Genomic DNA, 27,244 nt, shown 5'->3' with positions numbered 1-27,244 from the left:
ATGGTCTAGGTTGGTTGGAATGTTCATCAATAGAATTATCAAACTAGAGGTGTTTTTTAGAACGATTGGATCGGAAACAACGCTTCCAATTTTCGTTATAAAATTTCAAAATCGGATCACAATTTTTTTCTTTCTAAACAAATGATATTATCTACACTAAGAGGTAGGAGAGTAGGCTAAGCCTCACAATGGGCTAACAATAATGTGATTCAAAATTTGCATATGGTGAGAATTGAATCTAAGACCTCTTAGTTATAAGTTAAAAGTGAAGAGGGATATTACTAGATGTAGTACTAAGTGGCAAATCAGATCACAATTTTTAAATTTAAAGTTTTCGACATATTCTCTGAAATTTTGGAACATAATTCAAAAAATCATATATTTATAATCTTTTAATATTCTCTTTCATATATGCAATTTATTGTTCTTACTTAGGATAAGTGTGTGAACAACAGCCCAACATCAGATTAATCATGCTAACTCTAAATACTCCATTAATTTTATTCTCTGCAACAACTAAAACAAATTCCAAGCTACCTTTCTTTTCCCAAATGGAGCTGTTGGTGAGGAGTCCTATGAAAAGCCAAGTAAAACCTCAAACCATCCTTCTCTATTTAGTTTCATTTTCCTTGCATTTTCTCACCAACCAAAAACATCAATGTTTTTGTGCATTTTATCTCCAAATTTAAGGGACTCTTGTGTTTAATATAAAAATAATGAACAAACTATTTCCAAAACTAACCTTAAAATACAAAAGTTAATGACAAAATTTATAACTTGAGCAATTAACTATAAAAAGTTAAAATACATTGGAAGTTTTTTATATTGTAACACTTCGGAAAATTTAGGTCAGAAATTTCGAAATCTCTAAATGCATTCCATTTTTTTTTTTAAATATTTGGATTTGAAATAATATAGTTTGTGATTTGAAAAGTTTGCTATATGAATTGGGAACACCATCCCAACTTGACTCTTATATTATATTCATTTTGAGTTGAGCTCAAAGTCTCGCTCGGCCCAAGCCCAATATTTTGGGTCCAAACAATATGTTTAATATAAAAATAATAAACAAAATTTATCCAAAACTAACCTTAAAATACAAAAGTTGATTACATAATTAATGATTTGAGTAATTATCTATAAAAAGTTAGAATATCTAGGAAGTTTTTTTTTTTTGGTTGAAATAAGTTTGGAACACTTTTAAAAATTTCGGATCGAAAATTTGAAAAATTTTGAAATCTCTAAATGCACTATAATTTTTAGAAAATATTCGAATTTTAAAATTACAGTTTGGAATTTGAAAATTTTAATATCAGAATTGAAAATACCGTCCCAACTTGCACCATGTCGACTATTGATAAAAGAAAATGTTGATGTGACTCCCCTCTTGCATTATGAGATAAAGAAGAAAGAAGAAAAAACCACCAATATTCCAATTGTTGGTACTAATTTTTTATTTAACAAGTCCATGATGCAATGGTTGATAGCATAATAACATTACACTCCTTATCTGTATGACTCGCACACACTTTTCAACATATATAATTAACTGTGGTGTGGAGAGACATCACAATGGACCAAATTTATTTTTTCAAAAGAAAAAAAAAGTATCAAATTTGTTTAACAAACAATATTATTTACATTAAAATAATTGTGGTGAGCCAAACTTCATAATAAGTTAGCCATAATAATGTGATTAAAATTCGGCTTTGGCTGGTGATAATTGAACCTACGATATTTCTCTTACAAATGAAGTGAAAAACTACAAAACTGTAGTGCTAAGCAGCAAAATGTACCAAATTTAGCAACCTAAAATAAATATAATGTATTTTCATAAAGAAAATAAAATTTGACAAAAAAAGAAAGAAAAGAAAAGGCCAAAAAAAGAATATAAAATAAGCAATAAAGAAATAAATACACGTGTCGGTCTCCCAGTCCACTCACCGCCACCCTACAAAACCCTAATAAACAACCCACAGACACAGAGATATACACAGTCGCGCAGCCTCCATTGTCCGCTTATCGACCGTGCCCGAATACATGCCCCGCCTTTCCAACCTCCGCTCCTCCCTCCCCCAAACTCCTTCCACCTCCACCACCACGACGATTATCACGACCATTTCCATTGCCATTAACGCCACCACCATTTACTGAAATTTCAACTCTGACATTGCGTCCTCTTCTTCTCACAGAATTTCTAGCTTTCGAATTCGAGCTATCTCTCCGTCGGGTCCGTGTTAATGGCTACGTTGAAGAGCTGCAGCGTGTGTTTGCGAGAGTCTGCTCTCCAGCTTCCGCGTCACCATCTTAGCGATAACTACAAGAGGTTTATTTTCTTAATATTTAATTAATTAGTTGTTCAATTTGATGATTATTTTTTTCAATTTTGTTCTCCATATAGTTTTGTATTCTGCTTTATTAAATTAGATCAGAATCAATTAAATATGTTGGATGAAGAAAAACAGAGTGTACAAATTGATTGATAATTAATTATTAATTTCTTGTTTTTTATATATTGGTGATAAATAGGCGGAATACAGAATGGAGGTGTCCACGGGCAGCTGTAATTCCCAATTTTCATCTGCCAATGCGTAGTTTTGAAGTTAAAAACAGGTAATTTTCCATGCATGTTAATCTGGGTTGAAGGATTTGAAATTGGAGATTGGGTTCCAAGAATCTTTGATGGTTCTAAGAATCTGGGTCAATAGAATTAGTCTATTAGATTTGATTAGAAGAGCAAAATGCATGAAGAGTTTAATAGATTAGTCTGTCAGATTTGTTAGAAGAACCAAATGCATGAAAAGTTCATGAGAATTGATTATTGCTCTTCTTTTCCGGGTTTTGGAGTAAAATCGTATGTTATAGTTCTTTCGTAGTGTTGTGTGTTTTTAGAGCTCAGAAGAGGTGCTATTTTTAGCACGAACTTGTAACTTTATTCATATTTGTATGCCCCCTGTAAATACATATGATTAAATGGTTCTGGCTTTGAGCAAGTCCTGCTAGCCTCAGTCTCATACTCTATTTACCATACCTATTGAAAAAGGTGCCTGGTCCACTGTTAAATTCATGTAGTTATCGTGTTTTTCTGTTGTTTCAGTACTGTGGTTGATAAGGAATCGTGTGCTTAGAACAACTACATTATTTTTCAGGACATCGGTGGATGACATAAAGTCCATTAGGTTGATAACTGCCATCAAAACCCCATATCTACCAGATGGCAGATTTGATCTTGAAGCATACGATGCTTTGGTCAATATGCAGATTGAAAATGGAGCTGAAGGTGTGATTGTTGGTGGCACGACTGGTGAAGGCCAATTGATGAGCTGGGATGAGCATATAATGCTCATTGGCCACACGATCAACTGCTATGGTGGATCAATTAAGGTAATAGGAAACACAGGAAGTAATTCTACTAGAGAAGCAATTCATGCCACCGAACAGGGTTTTGCTGTTGGAATGCATGCTGCCCTTCACATCAATCCTTATTATGGGAAAACCTCCTTGGAGGGATTGGTTGCGCACCTCGATAGTGTTTTATCTATGGGACCCACAATTGTTTACAATGTGCCATCACGAACCGGCCAAGATATCCCTCCAAGCGTGGTTCACACGTTGGCACAAAGTCCTAACTTCGCAGGTATCAAGGAGTGTGTTGGAACTGATCGGGTTCAAGAGTACACTGGGAAGAAAATTGTGGTATGGAGTGGGAATGATGATGAGTGCCATGATTCTAGGTGGAGCCATGGAGCTACCGGAGTCATATCTGTTACTAGTAACTTGGTTCCAGGTTTAATGCGTCAGCTCATGTTTGGGGGGAAGAATCCGTCTCTGAATGCAAAAATTATGCCTCTGGTTAAGTGGCTTTTCCAAGAGCCAAATCCCATCGGCTTAAACACAGCACTTGCCCAACTTGGTGTTGTGAGGCCGGTCTTCAGGCTGCCATATGTACCTCTTCCTCTTGCAAAGAGGGTAGAGTTTGTGAACTTGATTAAGCAAATTGGGCGGGAGAATTTTGTCGGAGAAAAGGATGTCCGAGTTCTTGATGATGATGAGTTCATCTTAGTCAGTCGATATTGAGGTAGTTTTCTTGTCTAGGACATTTTTTTTCCTTGGGATGCTGAGTCTTTTTCCTTCAGAGTTTATAAGTGATGTTTTCTTTGGTTTTTGCTTAGCTTTAAATTACAGACATGAATGCTTTTGGGAATGTTATTATGTGAAGTAGTTCTATGTCGCAATAAGAATTGGTTCTTTGTTTATCACTTCTACTCCTTTTTTTCTCTATAATTTTTTTTTGTTACAAGCGATATTTTACAGTAATCTACACTAAGTGAAGAAGGATGATTTGAACCCAAAACGCAGTTGGTTGAGAAGCCCTAACGACCAGGACAATCCACCGCCTGCATTTCTCACATCTACTTTGGCAGGAGCCTTGTGACTGAAATAGTTGTAGCTGTTGTTTCCTTGTCATTCACATGCCATTAAACCCTATCGTTGAGCCGTGACATTCACATGATTGTTGCTTTAACTTTAGTTGATATGTAAGTGTGACACTACATCCTTTAGTACTTGTAGATGCAAATTTGGGCGGAATGATTTCAAATCTAGGGATTCGGTTCAAATTATAAGGTTAAATTGTTCTTTCGGATCATGTACCGTTCATGTATGCCAAGATTTGAAATAACAAGGAAACGAAAGGGTTTCAAATAATTCCTTAAAAGAAACTTTTGTAGGCTGCATGAGTAGGGCAGTTTTTTCACCGGGGGAGACCAGCGTGAGGTCGGGCCCTCTCCACAAGTGAGAGAGATGTAAGAGTTTTTCGCGCCCATACGAGTCCAAATGGCGGGAAAGGGAAGCTCAGTTTGTTAACCAATTTAATGATGCTTAATTTTCTTTTAATTTCTTAATGTGCAAGCTAGTAAGGGATCAGTTAATAAAGCTTTGAGATAACTGAAAGTACTTGCACCAACGTTTGGCATAAATAATTAAAATGTAACTATGGCATTCAATTTGCCTTTAGTTTTCTTTCTTTTTGGCTGGACTTGGAAAAGTCTCATGAGCAAAAGACAATGGTTGAGTTCTTCAGTTCTCCAACAAGTAATTTTGTAAACCATCTTCACTTGCCACCAATAAGAGCATGTCCGGTGCGTACTTGCAAAAGACGCTCCGACACTTAGGTACTGTTTGGTACGCGGACGGGACGGGACAGAATGGAATGGTGGTTCCATGTTATGTTTGGTATGCGCAGGATAGAACAGGAAAGTTGTTCCGTTCTGCGTTTGGTAAGCGCAGGAGGGAACGAAATCAAAATATTAAAATGACTAACTTACCCTAGTCCATACATCTCTCTCCTCAATCACCTCCACCCTCCGAACCAATCAACCCACCGTCTCTCTCCTCCACTGCCCCTCCCTCATCTTCTCTCCGCTTCCTTCCAACCAAGGTACTCTCTCTCTCTCTCGACACTCATACACACATTTCTAACTCAATTTTGTGATTTGAATTTGAAATTAGCCCTCAGGCTTGCTCCGTACAATGTTCCTTCGCGGCCGTACGCTTCAATTTCATCTGAAGCAGCTGCCGCAGATTTCACAGACGAAGCTCACTCCGCGGACTCAACCCTAGAACCGCCGGAGAACCCGACTCGGGAAACCGTGGAGGAGCTTCTGAGGAAGAAAAACGAGGTCGCGAAGGGAGATTTACAAGCAACAACAAACACCAAACCCGTTCTAGGGATTGGAGGATTTACAAGCAGCATCAAAATTAATTAAAGATAAAGATTGGAGGATTTACAAGCAGCAGGGGAGATGGGCAGGGATGAAGAGCTGAAAGTTCGCGAAGGGGAGATGCGCAAGGATGAACGTTCACAGCGGCAGAGAGAAGAGAAATGATAGTTGTAGGGTTTGTTGGATGATATAGATGGTGTAAATATTGAAAAAGTTAAGGGGTATTTTTGTCTTAAATTTTATGATTTTTGTGTTCCACGGGATGGAAATACCCGTTCCAGGGGGAGCGCGAAAAAAAAATTTAGCCCATTTTCGTCCCGCGGGACAGCCGTTCCACATAATTTTAGCGCGCCAAACGTAGGACGGAACACGTCCGTCCCACTCTATTCCGTCCCATTCCACGTACCAAACGCACTCTTAGTGATTGCTGTAGAATTTAAAGCGATTGTGATCCCTTCCCTCCTGTGCTAGCGAGTTAAATGGCCTTTGTATAGACATTGAATCTTGGACTCCTAGGCCCATGATCCTTAATTTTCTCCATAATCCATATGTAATTAACTCCATCACGGACATATGGTGGTGGACGATCAAGCAGGCTTTGCTGTTGTTGAACCCCACATCTAGAGGAGAAAGAGAAAAGCAATTTAAATAGAATTACCTCATTTTAACTAACATTAAAAAAATTTGTGGTAAAACTTCACACTTGACGGATTGTGCAAGTAGTTACTACCAAATTGGAGATAATATCGGTGTTGTTGGAAGTGGATCTTTGACCACTCTCTGATAATTATTTTTTCAACCCATGTATTTTTTGGTTGCTGATAAATCAAACTCAAGTATCAGAAGATATTTATGCAGACATAGGGTTGTGATTTTTTTTATCAAAAAGACATGCATCAATCTCCAAGTTATATAGTTATATATATATATATATATATATATATATTATTTTAATTTAAAAAAAAACGATATTATTCACAGTAAAGGGAAGCGGTGGACTAAGCCTTACAATTGGTTAACAATAATGTGATTTAAATTCGTCTTTAGCGAGAATCGAACATAAGACCTCTCACTTACAAATGAAAAGAAATATTATTAAACTGTAATACCAAATAGCAATGATCTCACTTTATATTAACCCTTTCATTAAATAGTAGACACAGTTGTATACAACCTTGTAACAGTCAAGAATCTTTCGTTTGCCCCGGGCCCCAAGACACATCAAAACAAAAACAAAAAAAAGAGTAGGAAATAAATAAAACATTGCAGTTACACAAGGATACTAGCGAGGATTTGTATATACCACTATTCTTAATTTGGATCTTTTTGGAGGCACATAAATGGTAAATCATCCATACCATACCATACCATACCATACCATACCATATTTTATTATTTTTGCAACGTAAACCAAAATTAACCCCATATTAAGTGAGGTGGGGGAATTAATCCCTCAGCAAGGAGATGAAAGAACAAATTAAGGATAAAAGAGGCCCCCTATTACTCAATTTCCTTCTTGTTTAAGTTTTTCTCATGAAAATTGCAAATTAATTAAGCATTAAATACGTGTTTAGATAATTAGTCTAGTACTGATGATCGTGTCTGACCTTCATGGGACTCCTAGTGCATCTGCATGCATATTATACTGCTGCTGTTGTTTTGTTGAGAAAAAGCTGCTTTTGTTGGAGCTGTGAAAACAAGGCTTGGTTTTCTTGGACAAGAAGAAGTGCTTTTCTCCTCAGCTTAATATTCTCTTCTATAATGCTCTGGTTCTCCATATACAGCTTCAAGTTCTTCATTTCCATCTCTACCTTTGCCCCTCCGGTCTCTGCCTCTTTTGCTGCTGGTCCAGCTGGTTTTCTCTTCCAGTTCCTGTGTTAACATAACAAACAAAATTTAAACACCTTCTGTTAATCTCTTTGATGATAAGAACAAAGAATAATAGAGAGAGATAGAGAGAGATGGGTTGTGAAAGAACAAACCTGTTAATTAGGCGGCGAACTCGAAAGCTGTGTTGCTTTGATGGCCTTCGAAGGCGAAAAGAAGAGTATAGAGGACTAGACGGAGACAATTCTGAGTTCAAACACATTGTTTCCTTTACAATTCAGTTGCTGCCTCTGTGAGAGAGAGAGAGAGAGAAAGAGAGAGAGAGAGAGAGAGAGAGAGAGAGAGAGAGAGAGAGAGTTTAAACTTGGAGAAGAGAAGGCTAATAAAAATGTGGTTTGTGAAAAATAGAGTTCTTGGACTTTAAATAGAAGAGAAGTCTGGGGCAGAACCTAGGAGGAAAAGATGAGCCACATAGCTATTTTTGTGTATCTGTACTTGAGAGAGAGAGAGAGAGAGAGAGAGAGGGCTTTCCATGGCAATGATGGCAAAAGGAGTCATGATTACAAAGGCCTAGTATAGAGATTGAAATTAAAATGCAGAGGAGAAGATAAGAAAAAGAAATGATGTTAATAAGTGATAGTCTAAATAAAGTTAATATATTATAAGGTATCCTGGTGTAAAATGGAAGATGTATTGTTGTGGTCAATTGACTTAACTTGTATGTGTCGATAAAGACACAATTCATCCAATATATATTTGTTTTTTTTATCATGTGACTTGTGACATTAAAGCTTTATCACATAAAACTCTGATAACGTCACTGGAATGAGAAATATAATTGTTTAAAACCGTTTGTGAGAAAGTATTTCTCTCCCTCCCAAGGCTGGCTAAGAGTCGAAGACTCTTTCATGGATGGGGATCGATGCTTAAGATTTGGGTTTTGTTGAGGCACATGGGAAAGTAACTATTACCCCAACTAGGGTTAGCAACTTTGTTGAAATTCAAAAGTTTCCCCCTTCAGTTTCAACTAATACGGTTTTGGTCCCTTTTCACAGAGTCCTGAATGTGGAAGATGACTTGTTATGTCCATAGTCATGTGCTGCAATCAGTAAACGAAATCATTACTGCAGAAATCAGGAGTTTGAATAGTCTTGCTTGGCAGCTTGAATTCATTCCTCTCTTCTTTGTGTACTGAGAGGACAATGGATGAATATTAATCTTAAAACTACAAGAAGGTAAATAATTTGTTTAAAATGCTTAATAATTTTATTTTTGAAACTTAAACCAAATTACAAAGAAGATCCTTTGCGGATTATTAAACTATACACATCAAAATCAGTTCTCGGTATAACTTTTCTTGGATAGGGGGCCAACTGGTGGCTTGGCCATAACGGTCCATCATTCCAGGGGGCCAGAAAGACTTACAAATGCATTTTAGTCTCTCTCTAGCCACCATCGTACGATTCACAAGTGTCAGAAATCGAATATAGGATTTACCGTGTGGAATACAAGCTTGAAATTCATACTAACCACTAGACCACCCTACTGTTAATGTCATTGATGCTTTAAATAAAAAGAAGAATGGGAAACCCGAATACATGGACAATTGCTTTAATTAAGTCAATGGCTGAACTGAATGGGTATGTGAGTATTATGTAAATTTCTACGTGAAATTATGACGGATAATTAGCTGGATTTTGCATTTGGTCAAAAAGTTGGTGTTTGTCTTAATTAGTTGTTATCTTAATTAAGGTTTTGTTTTGAAAGTAAAGGTTGTGTTTGAAAAGTAGACGTCACCTTTAAAATGCTCTTTTGCTTTTACACGAGAACAAAATGTCTGCAATTTGCATGTCGTGGGGTCAAATATTCAAACGTGTAAACTCAAACTTAGGGATAATGTAATCATTTCCTTTTAGTATAATTTTCCCTAACAAGAATATTCTATCCTAATTAAATCCCCAAGTACCAAATATTTTGGGAGCATTTTTCTCACCATCATAAATTAAGATGTGTGCTCATTATATATTTTATCATTAGTCATGTGTCATTTCATCTAAATCTAGCTAACTTTAATATTATATGTCTTTTTTCAATTTTGAAAAATATTGTAAACACAAAAATTATGTGACAAATGAAACAAGAACACGTGTACAAAGAATATATGTATTAATGAGTTTACGGTTACAATCATTTTACAATTTGAATCCTCTGATTCTATATCCAAACATGTAAAGTGTGTATGGTTGTTGATCCAAGGGTCGTGATGACTTGATATTGGATGAACGATTGCCTCAAGGATTTACCTTGTGGTAAGGGAAAAACCGGCACGTGTGGTGGTGTTTGATGATTTTTCAAATGTTTTGGCAAAGAATGTAGATGACGTTTTGAATTTTTCTGAGTATTTGAGAATTTGGATGCTTTAGAGCTTTAGAGTTTCAAAGCTTTAGCGTCTGGGCATGAAATGATTTCTGGACCCCTTTCGTTGTTTTGGAGCCTCCTATTTATACTCTCCAAGCTTTGCCTACAAAAGAACCAAGACTTGATTTGTGTCTTGGTTCGTAATTTGTGATTTTACTCCTGTAATTAATATTTGATTTAATCAAATAAAAATTAAATAAAATTAAACAAATCAATCTTTCCAATTTGGCATTTTCACCAAGTGTTGACACGTGTCATTGCATGCCACATAACCCCTCGCATGCCGAAATTTAATGTTTTGGTGACTATTTATTTTCACTGAAATTTGCGTGTCTACAATATTAACTAGTGTTATGTGAAGGGACATGTGGCAGGTGATGAGGTTGGTGAGCATACAAGATAGTTATATTGAGCATACATTATAGTTATGGTGATGAGCAAAAATGCTCCAAATATTTTTAACTAGATGTACGGTTTTGTCTCTGAATATTGGTTTTTGATTGCTTAACCTTTTATTTATAGGAGGGAGTGAAAAAAAACTGGACTCCAATTTGTGTTTGGTAACCCCAGCAAACCCAAGTTTTTTTCAAAATCACGGTCATTCAAAGTAGAAAATGGAAATATCTCTCATCTACTTTCAAAAACCAGCATTTTTTTTTTTAATCAAAACACTGGTGAACAAGAGTCACTAATAAATTTCCAATATGTCAATCGTACCATCCCTCTCCGTCGCACTTTCTGCACATCAAACATATTTCTTCGTCTTCCAGGATCCCAACTCGATCTCTTCCTCCCTCGTCTCCCACTCGAGAAATCAATGGACGCCAAATTCAATCAAAAATTGAGAGAGGCATAAATTCAATCAAAATTGAAAGAGGCATAAATTCAATCAAAATTTGGGGATTTGAGAGAAGCATAAATTAAACCAACTGAAAAGAATATGAACCGAGAATTTTATCGACCTTGAACTGGTCGCTAGCTCTTGCTTCCTTCGGTGCGGATATTTACCGAACCGGACATGCTCTCCAACACTCACGCTGTTCCAACACTCACGTTGTCCCACCACTCACCCTGTCTTTGGCTTCAAACTCGACACCGTCCCAACACTCACGTCGTCCCTAGCTTTCTTTTTTTCTTTTTAGATCTTTTATTTTTTGGAAGTGACACAGAACCGACTGCAACGATGTTTTAGAATTTATACAGCCGACCTCACTTAGTGAGAAAATGCTTTGTTGTTGTTGAGGATGAAGTGATGGATTGCTGGGAGAGAAGCAGGAGGAGGCAACAGGATTATGAAAAAAAATTAAGGATAAACATGATAATATCACAAAATCAGTGTCTGAGTGCTTGATCAACTTTTATGTAAAATCGTTACGCCTTCTATCAATTATATTCGGCTAAGAAAATGCACAACCACTTGCAACTGCAATTTCATTTTAATTTATATTATTATATATATTATAGTATATCTAAACTTTCTAAAGTTATCATGTTGCTTGATCACCTAAAAGAGAATCAATTAAGCAATCAATTAATTGACAACTCAAAAGTTTGTCTATTTTTAAAACAAGGTATATACTATAGAGGAAAGAGTTACATACACCCCTCACAACGCCACGGTGGTGTACTGAGTGCATTTAACTCTCTCCTATTGTAGGGTTTTGAATCAATTAGTCTAAAATTTATGCCCTAAACATTAAACTTTTTATTGTTTGACATTTATTTCGATGTTCGGTTTGGTTTTTTTTCGATTTTCGGTTTTTTAAACCTACCCCTAAGCTAAATGCAAACCAAAAAGTAGCAGCTTTTTTCAACATAATATTCATGCCATATGAGTTGATATATCTGATGAAGTTAGTTTGTCTAAAGCCACCTTTCCCCAAGTCCAACTTATGACAAAGACTCATATGAACTGTCACGTGCAAGTCACATGTGGCCATTTTGTGTAGGGCCTTTGAGAGAAGCCAAAGGAAAATGAGCAGGTTATCGGAAGGGATGCCAAGCATGGAGGATGAAGGGAGGGAGTAGTCAATGTTGTTAGGTCCTCCCCTTTTGTCTCTTTTCTTGGTGTAATTGAGTACCAAAGCCATACTCATTTATTTGGAAAATGAACCCCATTTTTGGCTTCATCTTCTTCTTCACCATCATGATCATTTTCTCTCTTTCTCTCTCACCCATTGGATTGGTAATATCATCATTATCAATGGTAGTGGTGGTATTTTGTCCAACTTCAGCTCAGCCACTTCACATGGCACCCTTAACTCTACGTGGTTGGAGACACTTAAACTTGACAGCCCATAATTCAACTGGGGACCAAAACTCTCACATTCTTGTCACAACCCTTATGATTTGCTTGCTACAAGGAGCTATATTCGATGGATGGATCAAACCATATGCTTTTGTTTTGTTTTCACAAAAATATCAAGCTATACATACCATCATCATTCTTCACGATCTTCCCTTGCTAAAGAAAGAAATTCCGTCATTGAAGCAGAAATTGTTCTCTCGTCAGACTATAAATTTGAACCTAAATTTTGTTGATTTTGATCAAAATGTATTGTCTAAATTCATTGTCTAACAATACAAACACAGATTTATCTGCATGCAACATAAGTCTGAAAATAGACCATTACTGTATTTAAAATACAAAAAAAAAGGGCCAAAACAAAGGATGTGTACTACTTACATTGGACCATAGGGTGTATTCTATGTTATCATATCCTTTGTGTAGGTGGTATACAGTGTGAACATTATAGGCATGTATTAGAGTGGGCATAGAACTGGGTACTAGTCCCTCATGATGCCCCTTTGGACATGGGATATGTTTAGCCATTTGATTATTAGGGCTGCGACCAGAGCAAGCTTCACTCATTTCTTGTGTTACTATCTCCTCAGTACTTATATGCTACACAATGAAAGGATGAGATGAAGATAGTCAACAAGCAAATGAAGCTCCCACCATTTTCAAAAATGATCTGATTGCTTTCACTTATTGGTTTTTTTTCTTCTTACAACTTTCGAATCTTTTCTTGTTTTTCTTTGGAAGTTTATATTTGGGTGATCGATGGGCATGATGCATTTCAAGTGTCATATATACCAATTCATCACCTTCAATATTTAGTTTGCTAGACAAGGCTCCACTATTGAGAATAGTTTAGTACACTTGGTAATTAATTGATGCACAATAGGGACCCCAAGTTTGGTTTGGATCATATATATCATGAGACAAATGTGGTGACAGATGATTCTACTTTAGTAAGACGTACTTATAATCATCTTGTGCATGATTTAGAAATTTGTCTGTTTTGTACAAATTTAAAATCCGACCTAAATCTTCTTTATAATATGTTTTCCAATTAAAAAAGAAATTAAACTCTCTCTTTCAGTTGTTTATTTTCTTTTCTGAACTCTCCCTTGGCAATCCTTCATGTGATCAAAAAGGTTGAACACATGTGAGATGTTGGTTTCTAAATAACCACCTTTTAACTGCTTCAATTTTTTTTTGGTAAATTCTATTGAAATTTGTGGTCACATAATGAAGTTTTTGGTACAAGTTATAATTATTAACCTTATAGTTTTCACTTTGTAGTGTAATGTAATTTCACATGCATGAACTATATAAGTATTATGATCTATGAGTGTTCAGACACGTCTCACCATCAAGCAATCTGGTCCACATCACCATCGACATTTTCTTGCAATTCATATTCGATCCATCTCCCACTCAATTGCCTACTGCGCAATCGATTGCCCTTAAGATTGCCACACTACATACTCATCATGATACACACACACACACACACACACACACACACACACACACACACACACACACCATTCAAGGAAGGGATCCCTATTTTGTTCAAAAAATGAGGATTAGTTGTGAGATCCACTTCACATCGAATTTCAACAATCTGAACGGTCTATTTTGTAAGTCTTGATTCATAGATCATCATTGCAAAAACTCAATTCAATCCGAAACCATTTGCTTATTTAACTGTCACGGTGAAATTTCAATGTTTCTTAGATAATAAAGTGTTCGTCAATTTCTTTAAACTCAATTATATGCTTCAAATATAACCAATTTGGCAAATATTTTGTAACAATGATTTATGAGATGCAACTTGAAAAATAAACTGTTCGAATCGTTAAAGTTTGATATGGTGTAGGTCTCACAACTAATCATTATTCTTATAATAAAAATGGAGATCCCTTTTCTTAAAAGATTCCTATGTGTGTGTGTGTGTATATGTTGTATTTCTCTCTCTACCTCCTCATTACAATTTAGAAGAGACGTACAGAGTACTTATCCACTAGACTATCTCAGTTCATAAGAAACAGATGCCACTACGAAAAGAAAAAGTGGTATCTAAATTATACTGTTGGTCCTTATAGTTTTAGTAGTTTTTCACTTCGATCCTGTAACAGCAAGATGAGCAAACCTCGACTTGGTGTTGGCCAAGCCCTCTCACGTTCTAGTCAATTATTTGTATCAATGTCAAAGCAGTAAGTTTAAGTATGAGACTGAAGCATATACCTTTGGTTTTTAATGAGGAACTTATTTATAACGTGACTTTTACTACCTTAGTCAGTGGAGTTAAGGTAAAAAATACTGAAAAGATATGTGGTCATCAACAAGAATTAAGTTGAACATAAATGACTGGAAGATAAAGAGTCGTGGAAATACATGTTTCTTCTATATTTTTTACCTTAAAACTCCATAGAACAACGTATTAACTACAATAACCGATGAGAGGGCATTTCCTTGTTTTCATCATCTTTGTAGACACGTGGTGAGACCCTTATTTTTATGGCCTTATTTACTTCTGCAGTTTGTCTCAATTAAAATTATAGATTAAAATTTGTCAAGAGAGCACTCACATGTCTCATGTGTGGCTATTTCAACATTCAAAATGTTGTGACTTTTTGAGAGTGTGCACGAAACCACAATTCAGATGAACAGATGCCTATACATAAAACATGCATGTGATGTCACGTCAAATTTATGTTCTCAATTTTAATGGGTTTAGCGATTGTGAACTAATTGAAAATGCAAGAAAATTACATGACAAAAATTACCAAAGTTGAAACTACGGGAGTAAAGTGAAAAATTACTCAAACTACAAGGACCAAAACTGTAATTTGGCTAAGACGAATAAGAGGTTTTATGGAGTACTATTTCACTAAGAAAGTACGACATTATATTACTTTTCGTCCCAATCTAAATGCAAACGTGGATTAAAAACAACACAAAAACAAAGAGTAACATTTAAATAGAACTTACGTACAACTAGAATGCTAGTGTGTGTGACGATATTCTGAAATGATGACATGATTCATGCACGTAAGTTAAGATACAAGGTGAAGCGTAATAAACTTTGAATATCGTCACTTCAACATTCCAGTTACATATAAATTTCTCTGTGGGATGTAGACAAAAGTTTCAAGATTAGGTTTTGGGGTCTTGCTCAATGAGAGAGAGCAAGTTACATCTAATAATTGAAGGGTGCAGAAGGAAGAGCATTTAGGACTGTGCCTAGTGGGAAGATGTATTTGATTGCTGGCCTTGACAAATTTACTTCAAAAAATATTATCTACTTGGTTGACAAACTCACTGCTTCTGACTTCTAAGCCAAAAAAGCTCATTACTTCGAGATCATAGCCAGCTTTTAGCAACTAACATTGGACTTTCTGAACAACATGTTGTTTAGTATACACGAGTACATAACTCATGAATAATCACGTAAAGAGAGAGATAGAAAATGAGACACTTAACACCGGAACAAAGAGCTACTCAGTACTACGCTAACACTGGGATAGGGAAGTTCCTATCCATTAACTCCTCAGGGAAAAAGCGATCACCTGCCTCGTCACACGAGGGGATGTGATTGGGAAGGTGGATTGAATCTCTCTAGGGTTCAATTTTCAGTCCAGAGTTGGGGAAGGGGACTCTAGAGCCTCGATGAACATCAACTCCCAAGTTTAAGGAAAACAAATCAAGAAACAAAATTCTTTGTGAAATTGGTATAAAGGAAAGCTACAAATATAAACCGTGAACGTAACTACAAGAGCAACAAAAAGACAGACGCAAAATCCAGATATGTCTGGAGTAGTTACAGGTCATACCAGTCCGAACCAGATAGGTGTTGGAGTACTTGTGCTCCCATATACGCCTATTATCTAAAGAGAATCTTCTGTATCTTGATCATCTTCATCCATTGCATCACCAGATTTTTTATCTTCATCACCCCGATCACTGCCCTCGGTTTCTGAATCTGAAATTGATCCGCTTTTGGCATCAGTTCTGTTATCTTCTTCATTGTTTGAACAGCTCTCAGTATCTGAGTCGGATGCAGAACCTTGTTTTTCTTTCGCATGATCACAACTATCATCTACAATACCACCGAACTGTTCTTTTAAGTCCGGAGCAACAATCCCAATCATTTCACTTAGGGCATGTTTACTAATTTGGAATCCGGGTGAAGAGGAATTGGGTGCTTGACATTCAAGATTTCGTCTTCTGGCAACAGCATCAGAAGATGGAGTACTTTGGCTCTCGGCCACCTGATCGGTGGAGTTGTGTGGTGCAGCAGCACCTTCCTCATTGTTGTCTCTGCTTCTTTGAGAGCCATTATCTCCATGCACAGAAGGGGCTGTGCTGTAAGCCCAGCTACCAATAACTTCAGAAGCTAAAAGGTCTGCTGTCCTGATCGTACCACAGGCTTCGGTATCTTCCATACCTTTGAGAGTGTCTTGGGGGCTATTTGATTGTGAGTGACGCTGCTGACAAATCATTGGAACCTGCTCATCATTTTCTTGTACGTTGGTTTCATCATCAAGTTGCATTGTATCCCCTTCTAAAGTGACAATTCTATTCAAATCAATATTCTGCTCGCCATTGATTCCAAGGCTTTCAGTTTCAGGAACATGCTCGGTGTCAATGCCGTCTCCCTCCATAATGGGTGCTGTGCCAACACCATCAATTTCAGAACCAAAGGCACCCTTGACACCAAGGTCTGCACTTGTAAATTCTGCCTCTTCGGTATGTTGACCTTCTTGGCTTCTGATATCACAGTCATGTTTCTCGGTCACACTAATTTCATCACTAGAAGTTACAACTTGATTTCTGAAAGACCTCTGGGATGTTGTAGCTGACCCTGCCTTGGCAGTAATGTTACTATGGTATCTGATTGCTTCATTTCCTCTGCCTTCAGGTGCAGTTACGTCATCAATAACCACATTGAGGTCAATATCTGCTGATGTGTTGTCATAATTTTCCTCGTCCTCCAGCGTCTTCTGCATTGATTTCAACTGTTCCTGCTGTTTAGTAAACAGTACAGAAATCTCCTCGGTTGTGGAATAAAATGCTCTTAGTTGTGTCTCCCTGTATGAAAAGCATATCTTCACGGTTTATAATGTTCTAAGAAAATTCAGCGTTTGAAAAAAAAAAGTAACCAACCCCACCCCTCCCCAACACAAACACAGAAAATGGACCTCCATTTGTGTCATTTGAAAAGAACTGACTGATTCTAGGGCAAAAATTATTTTACAATTGGAAAACTTGGGGGGCTGATCCACAAAGAGTTTTACGTGCTTAGCAATGACATAACAGGGAAGAAAGGGTTAGAAAACATAAGCAAAAATAGATTACTCAAGAACTAAGCTACCATGCAACGAAATTTCCTACAGGTAAAGACATCTTTACCTAAGCATAATTCTTTCTCTGGCAGCTTTTAGCCTTCGTCTCTCAAAATCAAGATCTCGCATAGCAGCATTTATCTCTAGTTCAAGTGCAGAAACTTTAGCCCATGCTTCTTCTCGAGCTGCCTGCTACCAACAGCAAGAAATATGTCAGCTTAAAAAAGTAACAAGATAAATGCCTACAGAAACCTTGCCTACAAGTGGATACATTTAGCGTGTTGTACCATTTACAACACTGTAGAAGGCAAAAGAAAAATTTTCATGTCTACCTTTTCACTCTCAAGCTCCTTCCTCAGTCCTCTCATCTCATGTTCAAGTTCTTCAACTCTCTAAGCAAACATCCCCCAATATGGTAAGGAACTTAACTTCAACAGCTATTTGCAGGTGAAGATAACTACAAAAATATTTAAGCAGGCATGAAAGAGCATAATTACAATTTTTCGACTTTCAGAGGTTGACTCCTCTTCGGAAAGTTGGGTTTCTAGCTGGCGAACTTTATAGTCAGAGACTACCAACTTTTGCCTAGTGTCTTCCTGCAGAACACAGGGGAATCAAGACAAGGGCCTCCAATGATTCAATCGATGTATCTAATTATGCAGCATGTACAAATATAAAGGTAGTGCCAATATTACCAATTTGGTTCTCAAGGTTTCCACTAACAAACATGTTTCTTTCTCTGATTCCTGAGACCACAAATCTCTATACATCATTCCTCAACACAATCAAAACATTATATCATATACGAAAGTTATAAATGCATTCATACCTGAAGCTTATTAATTACTTCTTGTTGCTCTCTTTGTCGTCTTGTGGCATCATCAGAAATTCGTTTTAAATCCTCTTCAGCCTCTGATTGAGCTTTCTGCACTGCTGCTTTCAAATCTGCTGCAGCCTTTTCTCGTTCTTCTTGTCTCTGAGCACGCTCTTCATCCAACTGTGCCTTGAGTTCAGCTATAGATGCTTTCTGACTACAAACAAGGATAAGACTATCACTATATCTTTCTACATAAATTAAATTTTCTCTCAACTTCTGCAACCTAAGGTGGGCAGAGAATCAGTCACCACTGTTCTTGACAAAACAAGTCAGGCATAGACATGCTCAAATGAAGCATGATATCAATAAGTTAATAAGTAGATATATCTTAAGCAAGAAAAGATAATAGCCATCCCAGCTACAGCCATATCAGGTATAGGAAACAAAGTTAGTGTATATTTTAGTATTTGAATGTATTGTGAATGCCAAGTTCCTGCAGTGCTTTTACCAATCACCACAACACCCTTATCAGAAAAAGCTGGCCACCCAAACAAAGTATCCATTTTCTTCCCATGCCTTGGCTCAGAAAGCTTGGAAATTTAGATTTGTGTACGACGTAGAATCAAGTAAAAGTTATAAGCGGAAGCTACTTGAACTGCTAGCCAGAAAAGCATGGGAGACAGCTACTCAAACAATATTGCTTATTACTTAATACTAATACAATAAGAGACTCCATTGAAAAGAAAATATATACACTCAATAGGCAAGCACATGACCAAATAATAAGTGCCTTACCTATTCACAATTTCATTTGCTTCAGAACATGACTGCACAGAAGCACCAAGCCTTTCATTAAGGTCTTCGATAGCATGCTTTGTTTCTGCATATATTCTATTAGCTTCCGCCAGCTCCTTCTGTTTAATCTCCAGACCACGTTGCAACTCACTGAGTTGATCAAGGTAAGGTCTTGCCACCAATTCTCTCAGTTCTTTCTTTTCCTGCAGGACAAAACATGTCACTTGTAAGTAGATTGACGTACCTTGCTTGTCAAGGAATAACACAGAGAATGTCAACCTGCACCAACATGCACTCACTTATACCAATTCAATGTATTCAAAGCAGTGTTTTAAAAAACACGCCTCAAGGCATGCCTAGGGGGCCTTCGAGGCCGGGCGGTAGCAATTTCGCCTGTGTTCTGAGTAGGCGGAAACTCGCCTAGGCTTCAACGGGTCACACCTAGGTAGCCGAGGCACGCCTGAGGCATTTGACTGGGCGTTCCCAGTACCCTTCAGCAATCCAAAATCTTGCTTGAAATTTGAAATTTACTGGAAACCTGGCTCCGGTTCTGTGTTGCAGCGGCGTCTTCACGAAGAAGACGACCGTGCGAAGAAGAAGAAGGGTTTTATAATTTATTTATAAAGACTTGGCCCAAAATGACCTCATTTTGGCTAAGTCTACTTTTTATTTATTTTTTTTATAAACCCCAGCAGCCAGCAGGTCTCCCTTCTTCCCGATCCAATACCCGATTCTACCTTTCAAAATTCACCCAATTTCCATATTCCTCAAACCCTAAATTCTCCCCAATCCCATATTTCAATTTTGGCCCAATCTCATACCTCAATTTGTTTCAAAATTATCCACACCACCAGAATTTGTTTCAGAATTTAAGTACGTTTTTTAGTATTCTAATTTCAATTTGGTCACTGGTAGTTTGGTTGCTTGTTTGATTGTTGATTAATTTGTTTTACAAGTATTGATTCAAAAACAGGCATGGTTGTTTCATGGAAAAGGATGGAGAGAGAGAGAGAGAGAGGATAAGGAAGGGAGGGAGAGAGATAGAGAGAGGTCACAGGTCACCAGGAGCATACGTTTTCATGACACTCAACAGCCAGACGAGTCTCATTGCGCAGTGTATCAATTGTAACAACTTGGTTTTCTAATTGCTTCCTCAATTCCTGAAGTTTCAAAAGGAAGTTAATTATTCTGACTTTCCATCATCATTTCACATCAGTTCTTCATTTGTAATCAATACTGTAATATCATCAATAAGGTACCGTGTTTGACCGTTGAAGACTTCGAAAGTCATCAAGAGATATAGGACCATCAGAAGAACCAATGCCAATCCCTTTAACTCTCTTATTATCAGTGACAAAATCCTCTGTACTAAAAAGAGAAAATACGTCAATAAAATAATGAGAGCTATCACATTCAAGAACAAGTAATATTAAATAGTCCAAATGAGCCACATTCACAACCATGAACACCATCAGATCTATGAATCTATTATGACCTGAGTAAAAATAATTATTATAGTGGTATTTTGCAAATGAGCAGTGTCCCCTGAAAGACTTGATTGATTCCATGGTTGCGAGTTGCAACAACCACAAGAAAGATGTGATAACCAATTATAGAAACACCACAAGTACTCAGCATCCAAATCTGAGAGCCGGATGAGCTCATTAAAAGAAAATAAAAATATAAACAGTATTATAGCATACATAATACATTGTCATGAATATACCTGCTTTTCTTTTTGCAAATGCACCATCTGTACTGGGACTGGACAGTGAAACATCTCTGTATACGAATGCATATGCAAGATCTGTAATTATAGACAGATTAAAAGATCAATAACATTCTGTCGTAGAGACTATGGGGCTTCTTACAAACTATAAAACACAAACAATATCTCTATACAAATACTAAGAATTAACAACTCCTCAAATTCTACTTTAGAAGCCTATAAATAATAAAAAGGGTGTTACTCTCATAAGTGCCGCTTAGACTACAAGATGGTTATTGGCCACTGTAGTATTACCATGCTGAGGAGGTGCTGAAGGTGATATAATATCTCCATGACGTACTTCAGCTTCAGCGCCAACTTTTGTCAACTTCATCCAGTTAAGATAAGTCCCATTTGTGCTGCAAAAATCTCAATTCAATCATTCATTTTATAAGTTGACTGCGAAACTGAAAAATCTCAACGCATAACAATAATAAACCTCATGTCCTTCAAGCATACGGATGTATGCTTCGTATCTTCATTAGCAGCCCTCTTCCTGTATATCTTGCAATGCCTTCCACTAACCGCAGTCGAATCAATCTGGAAACGTACATCGTCCACGGTTCGACCAATCCAATGCTCATCCGCAGTCAACAGGATGTTTATGCCCTGCAATAAAAAATTTGATTCACGTTTTTAACCAAAAAAAAAAAAAAACTACACGAAAACAGCGTATAATAAAGAACCAGAACAGCCTCAATAAGTTCAATTATTTGATCAGCAATCAATTAAACCTAATAATTTGTACAAAGTTCATGTTTTGAGCCCACAACCAAACAGAATCAACAAAAATAACAATGCCCAGAGAGAGGGGAACGAAATGCAGGGTACCTGGTTGCGTTTGCGGGCCTGGGTGGAAATGGCGGTGAGGACGCCCCAGACGCCAGGGTCGTAATTCTGGAGGGGCTGGGAGGCGATCTTGGAGGCGACGGAGGTGATGAACTGGCGGGTGCACTGGGAGGCTTGTGGAGGTGTGGTGGCCGCAGCGACATTGGGTTTGACTGGAGTGGGTTTGGAGGAGACCTCGCTTTCGCCTACGGCAGACATTGAAGGACGCAGGAGGTTTTTGGAGACCCTAATTAAGTAATTATGAACAAATTTGGGGGAAGAAGGAGAGATTGGAGGGTGGAGCGGAGAGAGTGAGTTGGGAAGTTTGTAAAGTTTGGAACTTGGGGATTTGGGTCTTCTCGGTGCAAAATACTAATGACTTGCCACAGTTGAGATTTAATAGTGTTGAGGAAGCCAAACGGATAATACAAATTTACTCACACCAGCTCGCATAGTCTATATGGGGAGAGCCTCTCTCCTTTAAAGTGTAACTCTTCGTAGACTCTCCATCATCTTATTTTTTATATGTAATCTATATCTATCTATATCTATATCTCTTTTAATTAATAAAATAATTTTTGTCAATCAAAAAAAGGTAAAAAGACTACTTAATCTTCTATCACAAAAAAAAAAAAAATGATGGACAATAATGTAGATAGATATAGATTACATATAAAAATCCAATATTGCCATTTGTTTCCTTCACAATCAAAATCCAAAAAAGTTTAGAAAATGAGGATAAAATGGTAAAACCAGTATTACTACACAAGAGAGAAGATGAACGTGGTTTGGTTTGGAATTGCTATGAGCACTTGCGTTCGGTTTCTCTCTTTCTTCCACCATCCACCACGCAAAAACTCAATCGTCTCAGTCTCAGGTATTTTTCTTTATTTTCTTCTCTTCTTCTATTCTCTTGCTCTTTTTGGCATTGATTTCTTTCTCCATCATGTCTTATCAAGAATGAATTTGAAGTCTAAATTACGGCTAAAAATATAGAGGAAAAAATCTGGAAGGAATCCATCGATGGATTCAGACGCGACTCTAAAACGGCAGTGATCGAGGTGAGATTAGAAGCATGCTGCAGTGGGCAGTGAAACCCCGATTTCCGGAGCAGCAACAACCTTACTTGGTAAAGCTGAGCATGCACCTCCTACTCGAGTTGAATAATCTCTACGACGGAGCAACTCGGTTTTGCAAATAACTTACGATGAATTGAAACCTTCCTCCCAATTTTCTATCGCCAAAATCTCACCGCACGCCTTGTGAACAAAGGGGTACATAAAATTGTCTGCTTTCTGTCCAAAACTAAGTATTTCATGTACAAAACCAGAAACTTGAACAGACATCCATTGCAGGCATATCCCCTAATCATGAAGTTCCACAGGAACAAGTTTTTCAATAAAATCCCATAAAAAATCTGCTGCGCTTGGGGCATTTTACCGTAGTACGTAGAAAGGGGCGGTGAAGGTGACAGCGTGGAGGTTCTGGCCATTTGGTAAGGATTTGGTTTTAATGAGGGATCGGAAGATGGTACTTTTTAATTCTCCCTTTACGTCAAATGTTGCAGATCCATAAGAAAGTGGTGTTTCACTTCATTGGTTTGTATATTCGCAATTTTTATATATTTGTAACCGTATGACAGGATTAAAAATAGTAACGATCTCACTAAATCTCTCTGGCTTTAATTCTTTATTGTTTTATCCTTTATGTGTGAGATTCTATCTAATTATTTATAGTCTCTGCATTCTTATTCATGTGCTTATAACAACCATTTATTGATTATTATTTTTCTTGCAGTTCCAAGCTTTTGATGAGTTAAGGCCAAATCTCACGATCTCCCTCTTTATCCTACTTTCTTTCAATTTCTTGGTATGCAATATTTCTTTGCCTGGATTTTTTATAATATTATTTACTATTATTATATTTTCTTCTTCTATGTATATAAATCCAGAAGGCAAAAATTTTGAAATAACCATAATCCAAAAATACTCTTATATGATTCAGATTTAAAAATATATATATATATTTCAATTTGTAGTCTTCTAGCAAAACAAAACCACCACGTAGAGGGATAAAAAGGTAAAAACATGGGTATAGAGTTTTTTTCCTTTGGTAGAATGGCCATAGAGTTTTCTTTTTGAAGATCAAGGAAAGTGCATTCTAGGGCACAGAGGCCAGAGAGGAAACAAGAGAGCCTACGAAGAGGCAAACAACAGACAAGAGAAAGTAAGGAAGGCAGTGTAAGGAGTTACATATAGAGACGCTTCAACTAAGCAAAAGCGTCACCCCCGACACTACCGCCTACAACTAATGAGGACAAGGAAGACCATCATTGTTTAAAACAAAAACCAATGAAGCTGGTGGCCTATCGACCCATACAACATCACACAGCTCCGCACAATCACGCAACGTAAGAGCATCTGCCGCCATATTGGCTGATCTTGGAACCTAAGACCAGCGATAGTTCTGGAAGGCTTCCCCCAAAAGCTTCACCCTTTCTAAAGTAGGGAAAGCCTCCCAATTGGAATGGCTATAGAGTTTTGAACGTGAGAGAAGACAAGATAAAAGCAGTAAATTTTCTATCGTAGAATGGCTATAGAGTATTTAGGGTTTTCATTTAAGTTCGTAATATGCTTTTCAATTACTGAATGATTTATTTCTCCCTCTCCTTCTTATAGGGAAATCTATATATGGAACGATTATTGTTGAACTTGATGCTTGTTTCATTTGGAGAATAGTCATTCTGACTTTTCTCACTTTAATTCCTTTTTACTATTCGTGTTTCTTTTCCATTCTAATTACATGTACGTAAATGTGGATCGATTTTTAGTTATCGAAATTCATATGTTTTGCAGGTTCTTGATCGCAGTGAGAATATTGAGTTGTTGGTGGATAAAACTAATAATCTTCGCTCCCAGGTTAGTCCATAGTTTATGTGTATCAGAATAATATTTGATTTCTTAATAGGTGGCTTCATTCAAATGGAGTTTGTTTTTAAATTGAGTTCTTACAATTGTGGTAGCATAAATTTGACAAAGCAGTTTGCATGCGGAATGGGAAAGGGTAAGATATATATAAGAAATAATAGGTAACATACTATGAAGCCAGAAACCCTATCAGCTCCATCTTTAGCAATATTTAATAAGATAAATTGTTCACACAAATTTGATAAAAGTCAGTGTATTTTGTGGTACTGTAAGGAAAATATATATATATATGAATTCTTACTCTTCAACGTAATGTCATAGATTAATTGTTTAATTCATTCTCTTACATTATTATTTGATTCCTTGAAGTATTTTTACCTTTATTTTTTCCTAATCTCTTTGAATGTGCTTCTGCGCATATAGGGAGTCTTTATTTCATCACCCATTTTACACCCAACTTAATTATATTCCAATACCATTTATTTGTAATTGTATGTTGTATTTTATTTTTAGGACGCCATATGAGAAAGAAAACAACTACCACAACACATCTTAAGGAGCTCGTAGTGCCCATGATTAAAAAAGGCCTCTCGCATGCGTGTGAGCGCGTGCGGAGAGGCTAGTGTTTTATAATATTGACATGGAATTGTGTAAGAAAAATGAGGTGAAAGAGAGTTCGTAGAGAGTCCAATTTTTGAGAAAGTCTATTTAGCATTTTATTTTTCTTATATTGAACTCACATAGTATATTAAGGAGAAATGATAACCAGACTTTCTTAAAAGTAGTACTCTCTATAAATTCTCTCCCACCTTATGTTTTTTACATAATATTTTATAAGACTGACATAAAAATTGACGTTAAATTGTGATGTGGCACATGGGGGGTACCTAAGGTCCTCCTTTATGTTTTTCGACGTCCTGAATTCGTTTCTGACGTTCATTTCCCAAAATTCAATCGTTATGATTGCGTTTTATTAATTGGACTCTTTATGTGCTTAGGTGTGACTATTAGCAGCAATTATGTCCTTCCTATTTCGCACGACTCATCAACGATGGAGTATTTGTGAGTGGACCCCTTCTAAAATGCATATTTTAATAGTAGAAATGCATACATGAAAAGCATGATTTAATGGTTACGTTTTATGAATAAATTAGACTTACACTTTATGATTATCATGCTTTACTGAGAATATTTTGGAATACCATACTTTATCGAATTTATGTTCTTTGTAGTATATATGATGGATGACTATATACTATGAAGATGTTTTGAGATATATGTACTTATGTTGGAAAAATTATATTCAATGTTTTTGTGTGTATCTAGTGGTCATTGTTATGCCTATGGGCATATGTCCTGCCTACGGGCGTATGTCCTGCCTACGGGCGTATATTCTGCCTACGGGCACGTGACGATCCTGTCTACGGGCTTATGTCCTGCCTACGAGCGCGTGATGGAGAGCCTTTGGGCAATTATGATACCACTAGTTTGCACACTAGATATGATATATATTTTATGAAATGTTTTATGGTATCCTAGGGTTTTAGGAAACCTATTACATATTATGCTATTAGTTTTCATAAACTTTGGGGGTTAGTATGTTGTTGAATAACTATATTTGTACTACTTATATATCAACTTGGTCCACTCATGTTTGTTTTGCGCCCCCTCAGGACATAGGAACTAGGCTTACGATCCGAGCTACGAGGCATTCCCCTACCAATGACATCGTGTCATCCCTTCTGCTTTGACATCATTGTAATAGCACATTCCGCTTGTATTCTGAATTAGATGTATGCTCTGAACATGTCATGCATTATCACTATCATTATCATTGTTGGCAGTTGAATAATATCAGTGGCAGAGCAAGAATTTTATGTGAGGAGGGGCCTCACAACATGAAAAGTTGTAGTAAATTGCACATTTGGAAAACCAATCAAATTTAGTACAAAGAACTAAAAACATTGTACAAACTCAAACACTTGAATACAAGGTAAGAGTTAAGCATGAAAGATTTGAAAATATAACAAAATGACTAAAGAAATGACAAAGAAAAGTTGATAGCAAAAGGAGGGGAAAGGAAGTCTGCACTGAAATAAGAGAGATAGAGTGAAAAACGGGGTATGTAAAAGGAATAGAGAGTTTAGATTAAGAAGGGGCACACTTGAATTTAATGAATATTATTATATTATTTTATAAGGATTATGTTAGAGTATTACATTGCGTCGTTCGCGTGAAATTTACATGCATGTTTCACATGTTCTCAGCATATGCATTCATCAAATGGCTTGCGTTACCCTTGGGTGTCAGCCAGCATGTGGCCATCTCGATGTCCCCCAGATATCGGGATCGAGGCGTGTCAAATACCACTAGAATCAAAGTTTAAAAAGGAAGAGATGTCTAGTCTATAACATTCCAAAATGAGGTGTCCATGTCAAAATGTCCCTTTTCCAAAATGAGTTACAAAGTTCTAATTTTGTCACATTGCACCATAAGGGTTTTT

At 36.9% G+C, this 27,244-nt stretch overlaps 2 protein-coding genes and 2 long non-coding RNA genes across 7 annotated transcripts; 3 read left to right on the top strand and 1 right to left on the bottom strand.

Moving 5' to 3' along the window:
* Nucleotides 1-1,941: 1,941 nt before the first annotated feature.
* Nucleotides 1,942-4,632, top strand: LOC103405881 (4-hydroxy-tetrahydrodipicolinate synthase, chloroplastic). Of its 3 annotated transcripts, none has more exons than XM_008344927.4 (4): nucleotides 1,942-2,326; nucleotides 2,530-2,613; nucleotides 3,150-4,078; nucleotides 4,360-4,632. In XM_008344927.4, the coding sequence occupies exons 1-3, from the start codon at nucleotides 2,241-2,243 to the stop codon at nucleotides 4,075-4,077; spliced, it is 1,098 nt and encodes a 365-aa protein (XP_008343149.2). In that variant the 5' UTR covers nucleotides 1,942-2,240; the 3' UTR covers nucleotide 4,078; nucleotides 4,360-4,632. The 3 variants fall into 3 exon arrangements, with proteins under 3 accessions (XP_008343149.2, XP_008343133.2, XP_008343140.2); XM_008344911.4 differs by having other exon boundaries at nucleotides 4,315-4,632; XM_008344918.4 differs by having other exon boundaries at nucleotides 4,302-4,632.
* A 670-nt stretch (nucleotides 4,633-5,302) lies between these two features.
* Nucleotides 5,303-5,960, top strand: LOC114821111 (uncharacterized). Its single transcript, XR_003768529.2, has 2 exons — nucleotides 5,303-5,440; nucleotides 5,512-5,960. It is a non-coding gene; the product is annotated as an uncharacterized lncRNA (long non-coding RNA).
* A 10,008-nt stretch (nucleotides 5,961-15,968) lies between these two features.
* On the bottom strand, nucleotides 15,969-22,267 carry LOC103405855 (uncharacterized). Of its 2 annotated transcripts, none has more exons than XM_008344872.4 (13): nucleotides 21,818-22,267; nucleotides 21,426-21,595; nucleotides 21,242-21,345; nucleotides 20,945-21,025; nucleotides 20,478-20,581; nucleotides 20,292-20,378; nucleotides 19,219-19,421; nucleotides 18,436-18,637; nucleotides 18,302-18,352; nucleotides 18,104-18,202; nucleotides 17,939-17,998; nucleotides 17,674-17,798; nucleotides 15,969-17,352 (listed from the first exon to the last, which is right to left on the bottom strand). In XM_008344872.4, exons 1-13 carry the CDS (start codon nucleotides 22,031-22,033, stop codon nucleotides 16,149-16,151), a joined length of 2,706 nt encoding a protein of 901 aa, XP_008343094.3. In that variant the 5' UTR covers nucleotides 22,034-22,267; the 3' UTR covers nucleotides 15,969-16,148. The 2 variants fall into 2 exon arrangements, with proteins under 2 accessions (XP_008343094.3, XP_008343101.3); XM_008344879.4 differs by having other exon boundaries at nucleotides 17,674-17,795.
* Nucleotides 22,268-22,548: 281 nt separating this feature from the next.
* LOC139190472 (uncharacterized) lies at nucleotides 22,549-26,627 on the top strand. The gene is made up of 5 exons (XR_011574707.1): nucleotides 22,549-22,691; nucleotides 23,612-23,683; nucleotides 24,670-24,732; nucleotides 25,740-25,803; nucleotides 26,415-26,627. It is a non-coding gene; the product is annotated as an uncharacterized lncRNA (long non-coding RNA).
* The last annotated feature ends 617 nt before the right edge of the window (nucleotides 26,628-27,244 follow it).

This window comes from Malus domestica, chromosome 02 (genome assembly GCF_042453785.1).
Source record: "Malus domestica chromosome 02, GDT2T_hap1".
Classification (NCBI taxonomy): Eukaryota; Viridiplantae; Streptophyta; class Magnoliopsida; order Rosales; family Rosaceae; genus Malus; species Malus domestica.
The sequence above is the reverse complement of the archived record's forward strand: the minus strand, read 5'-3'. Positions and strand labels throughout refer to the sequence as shown.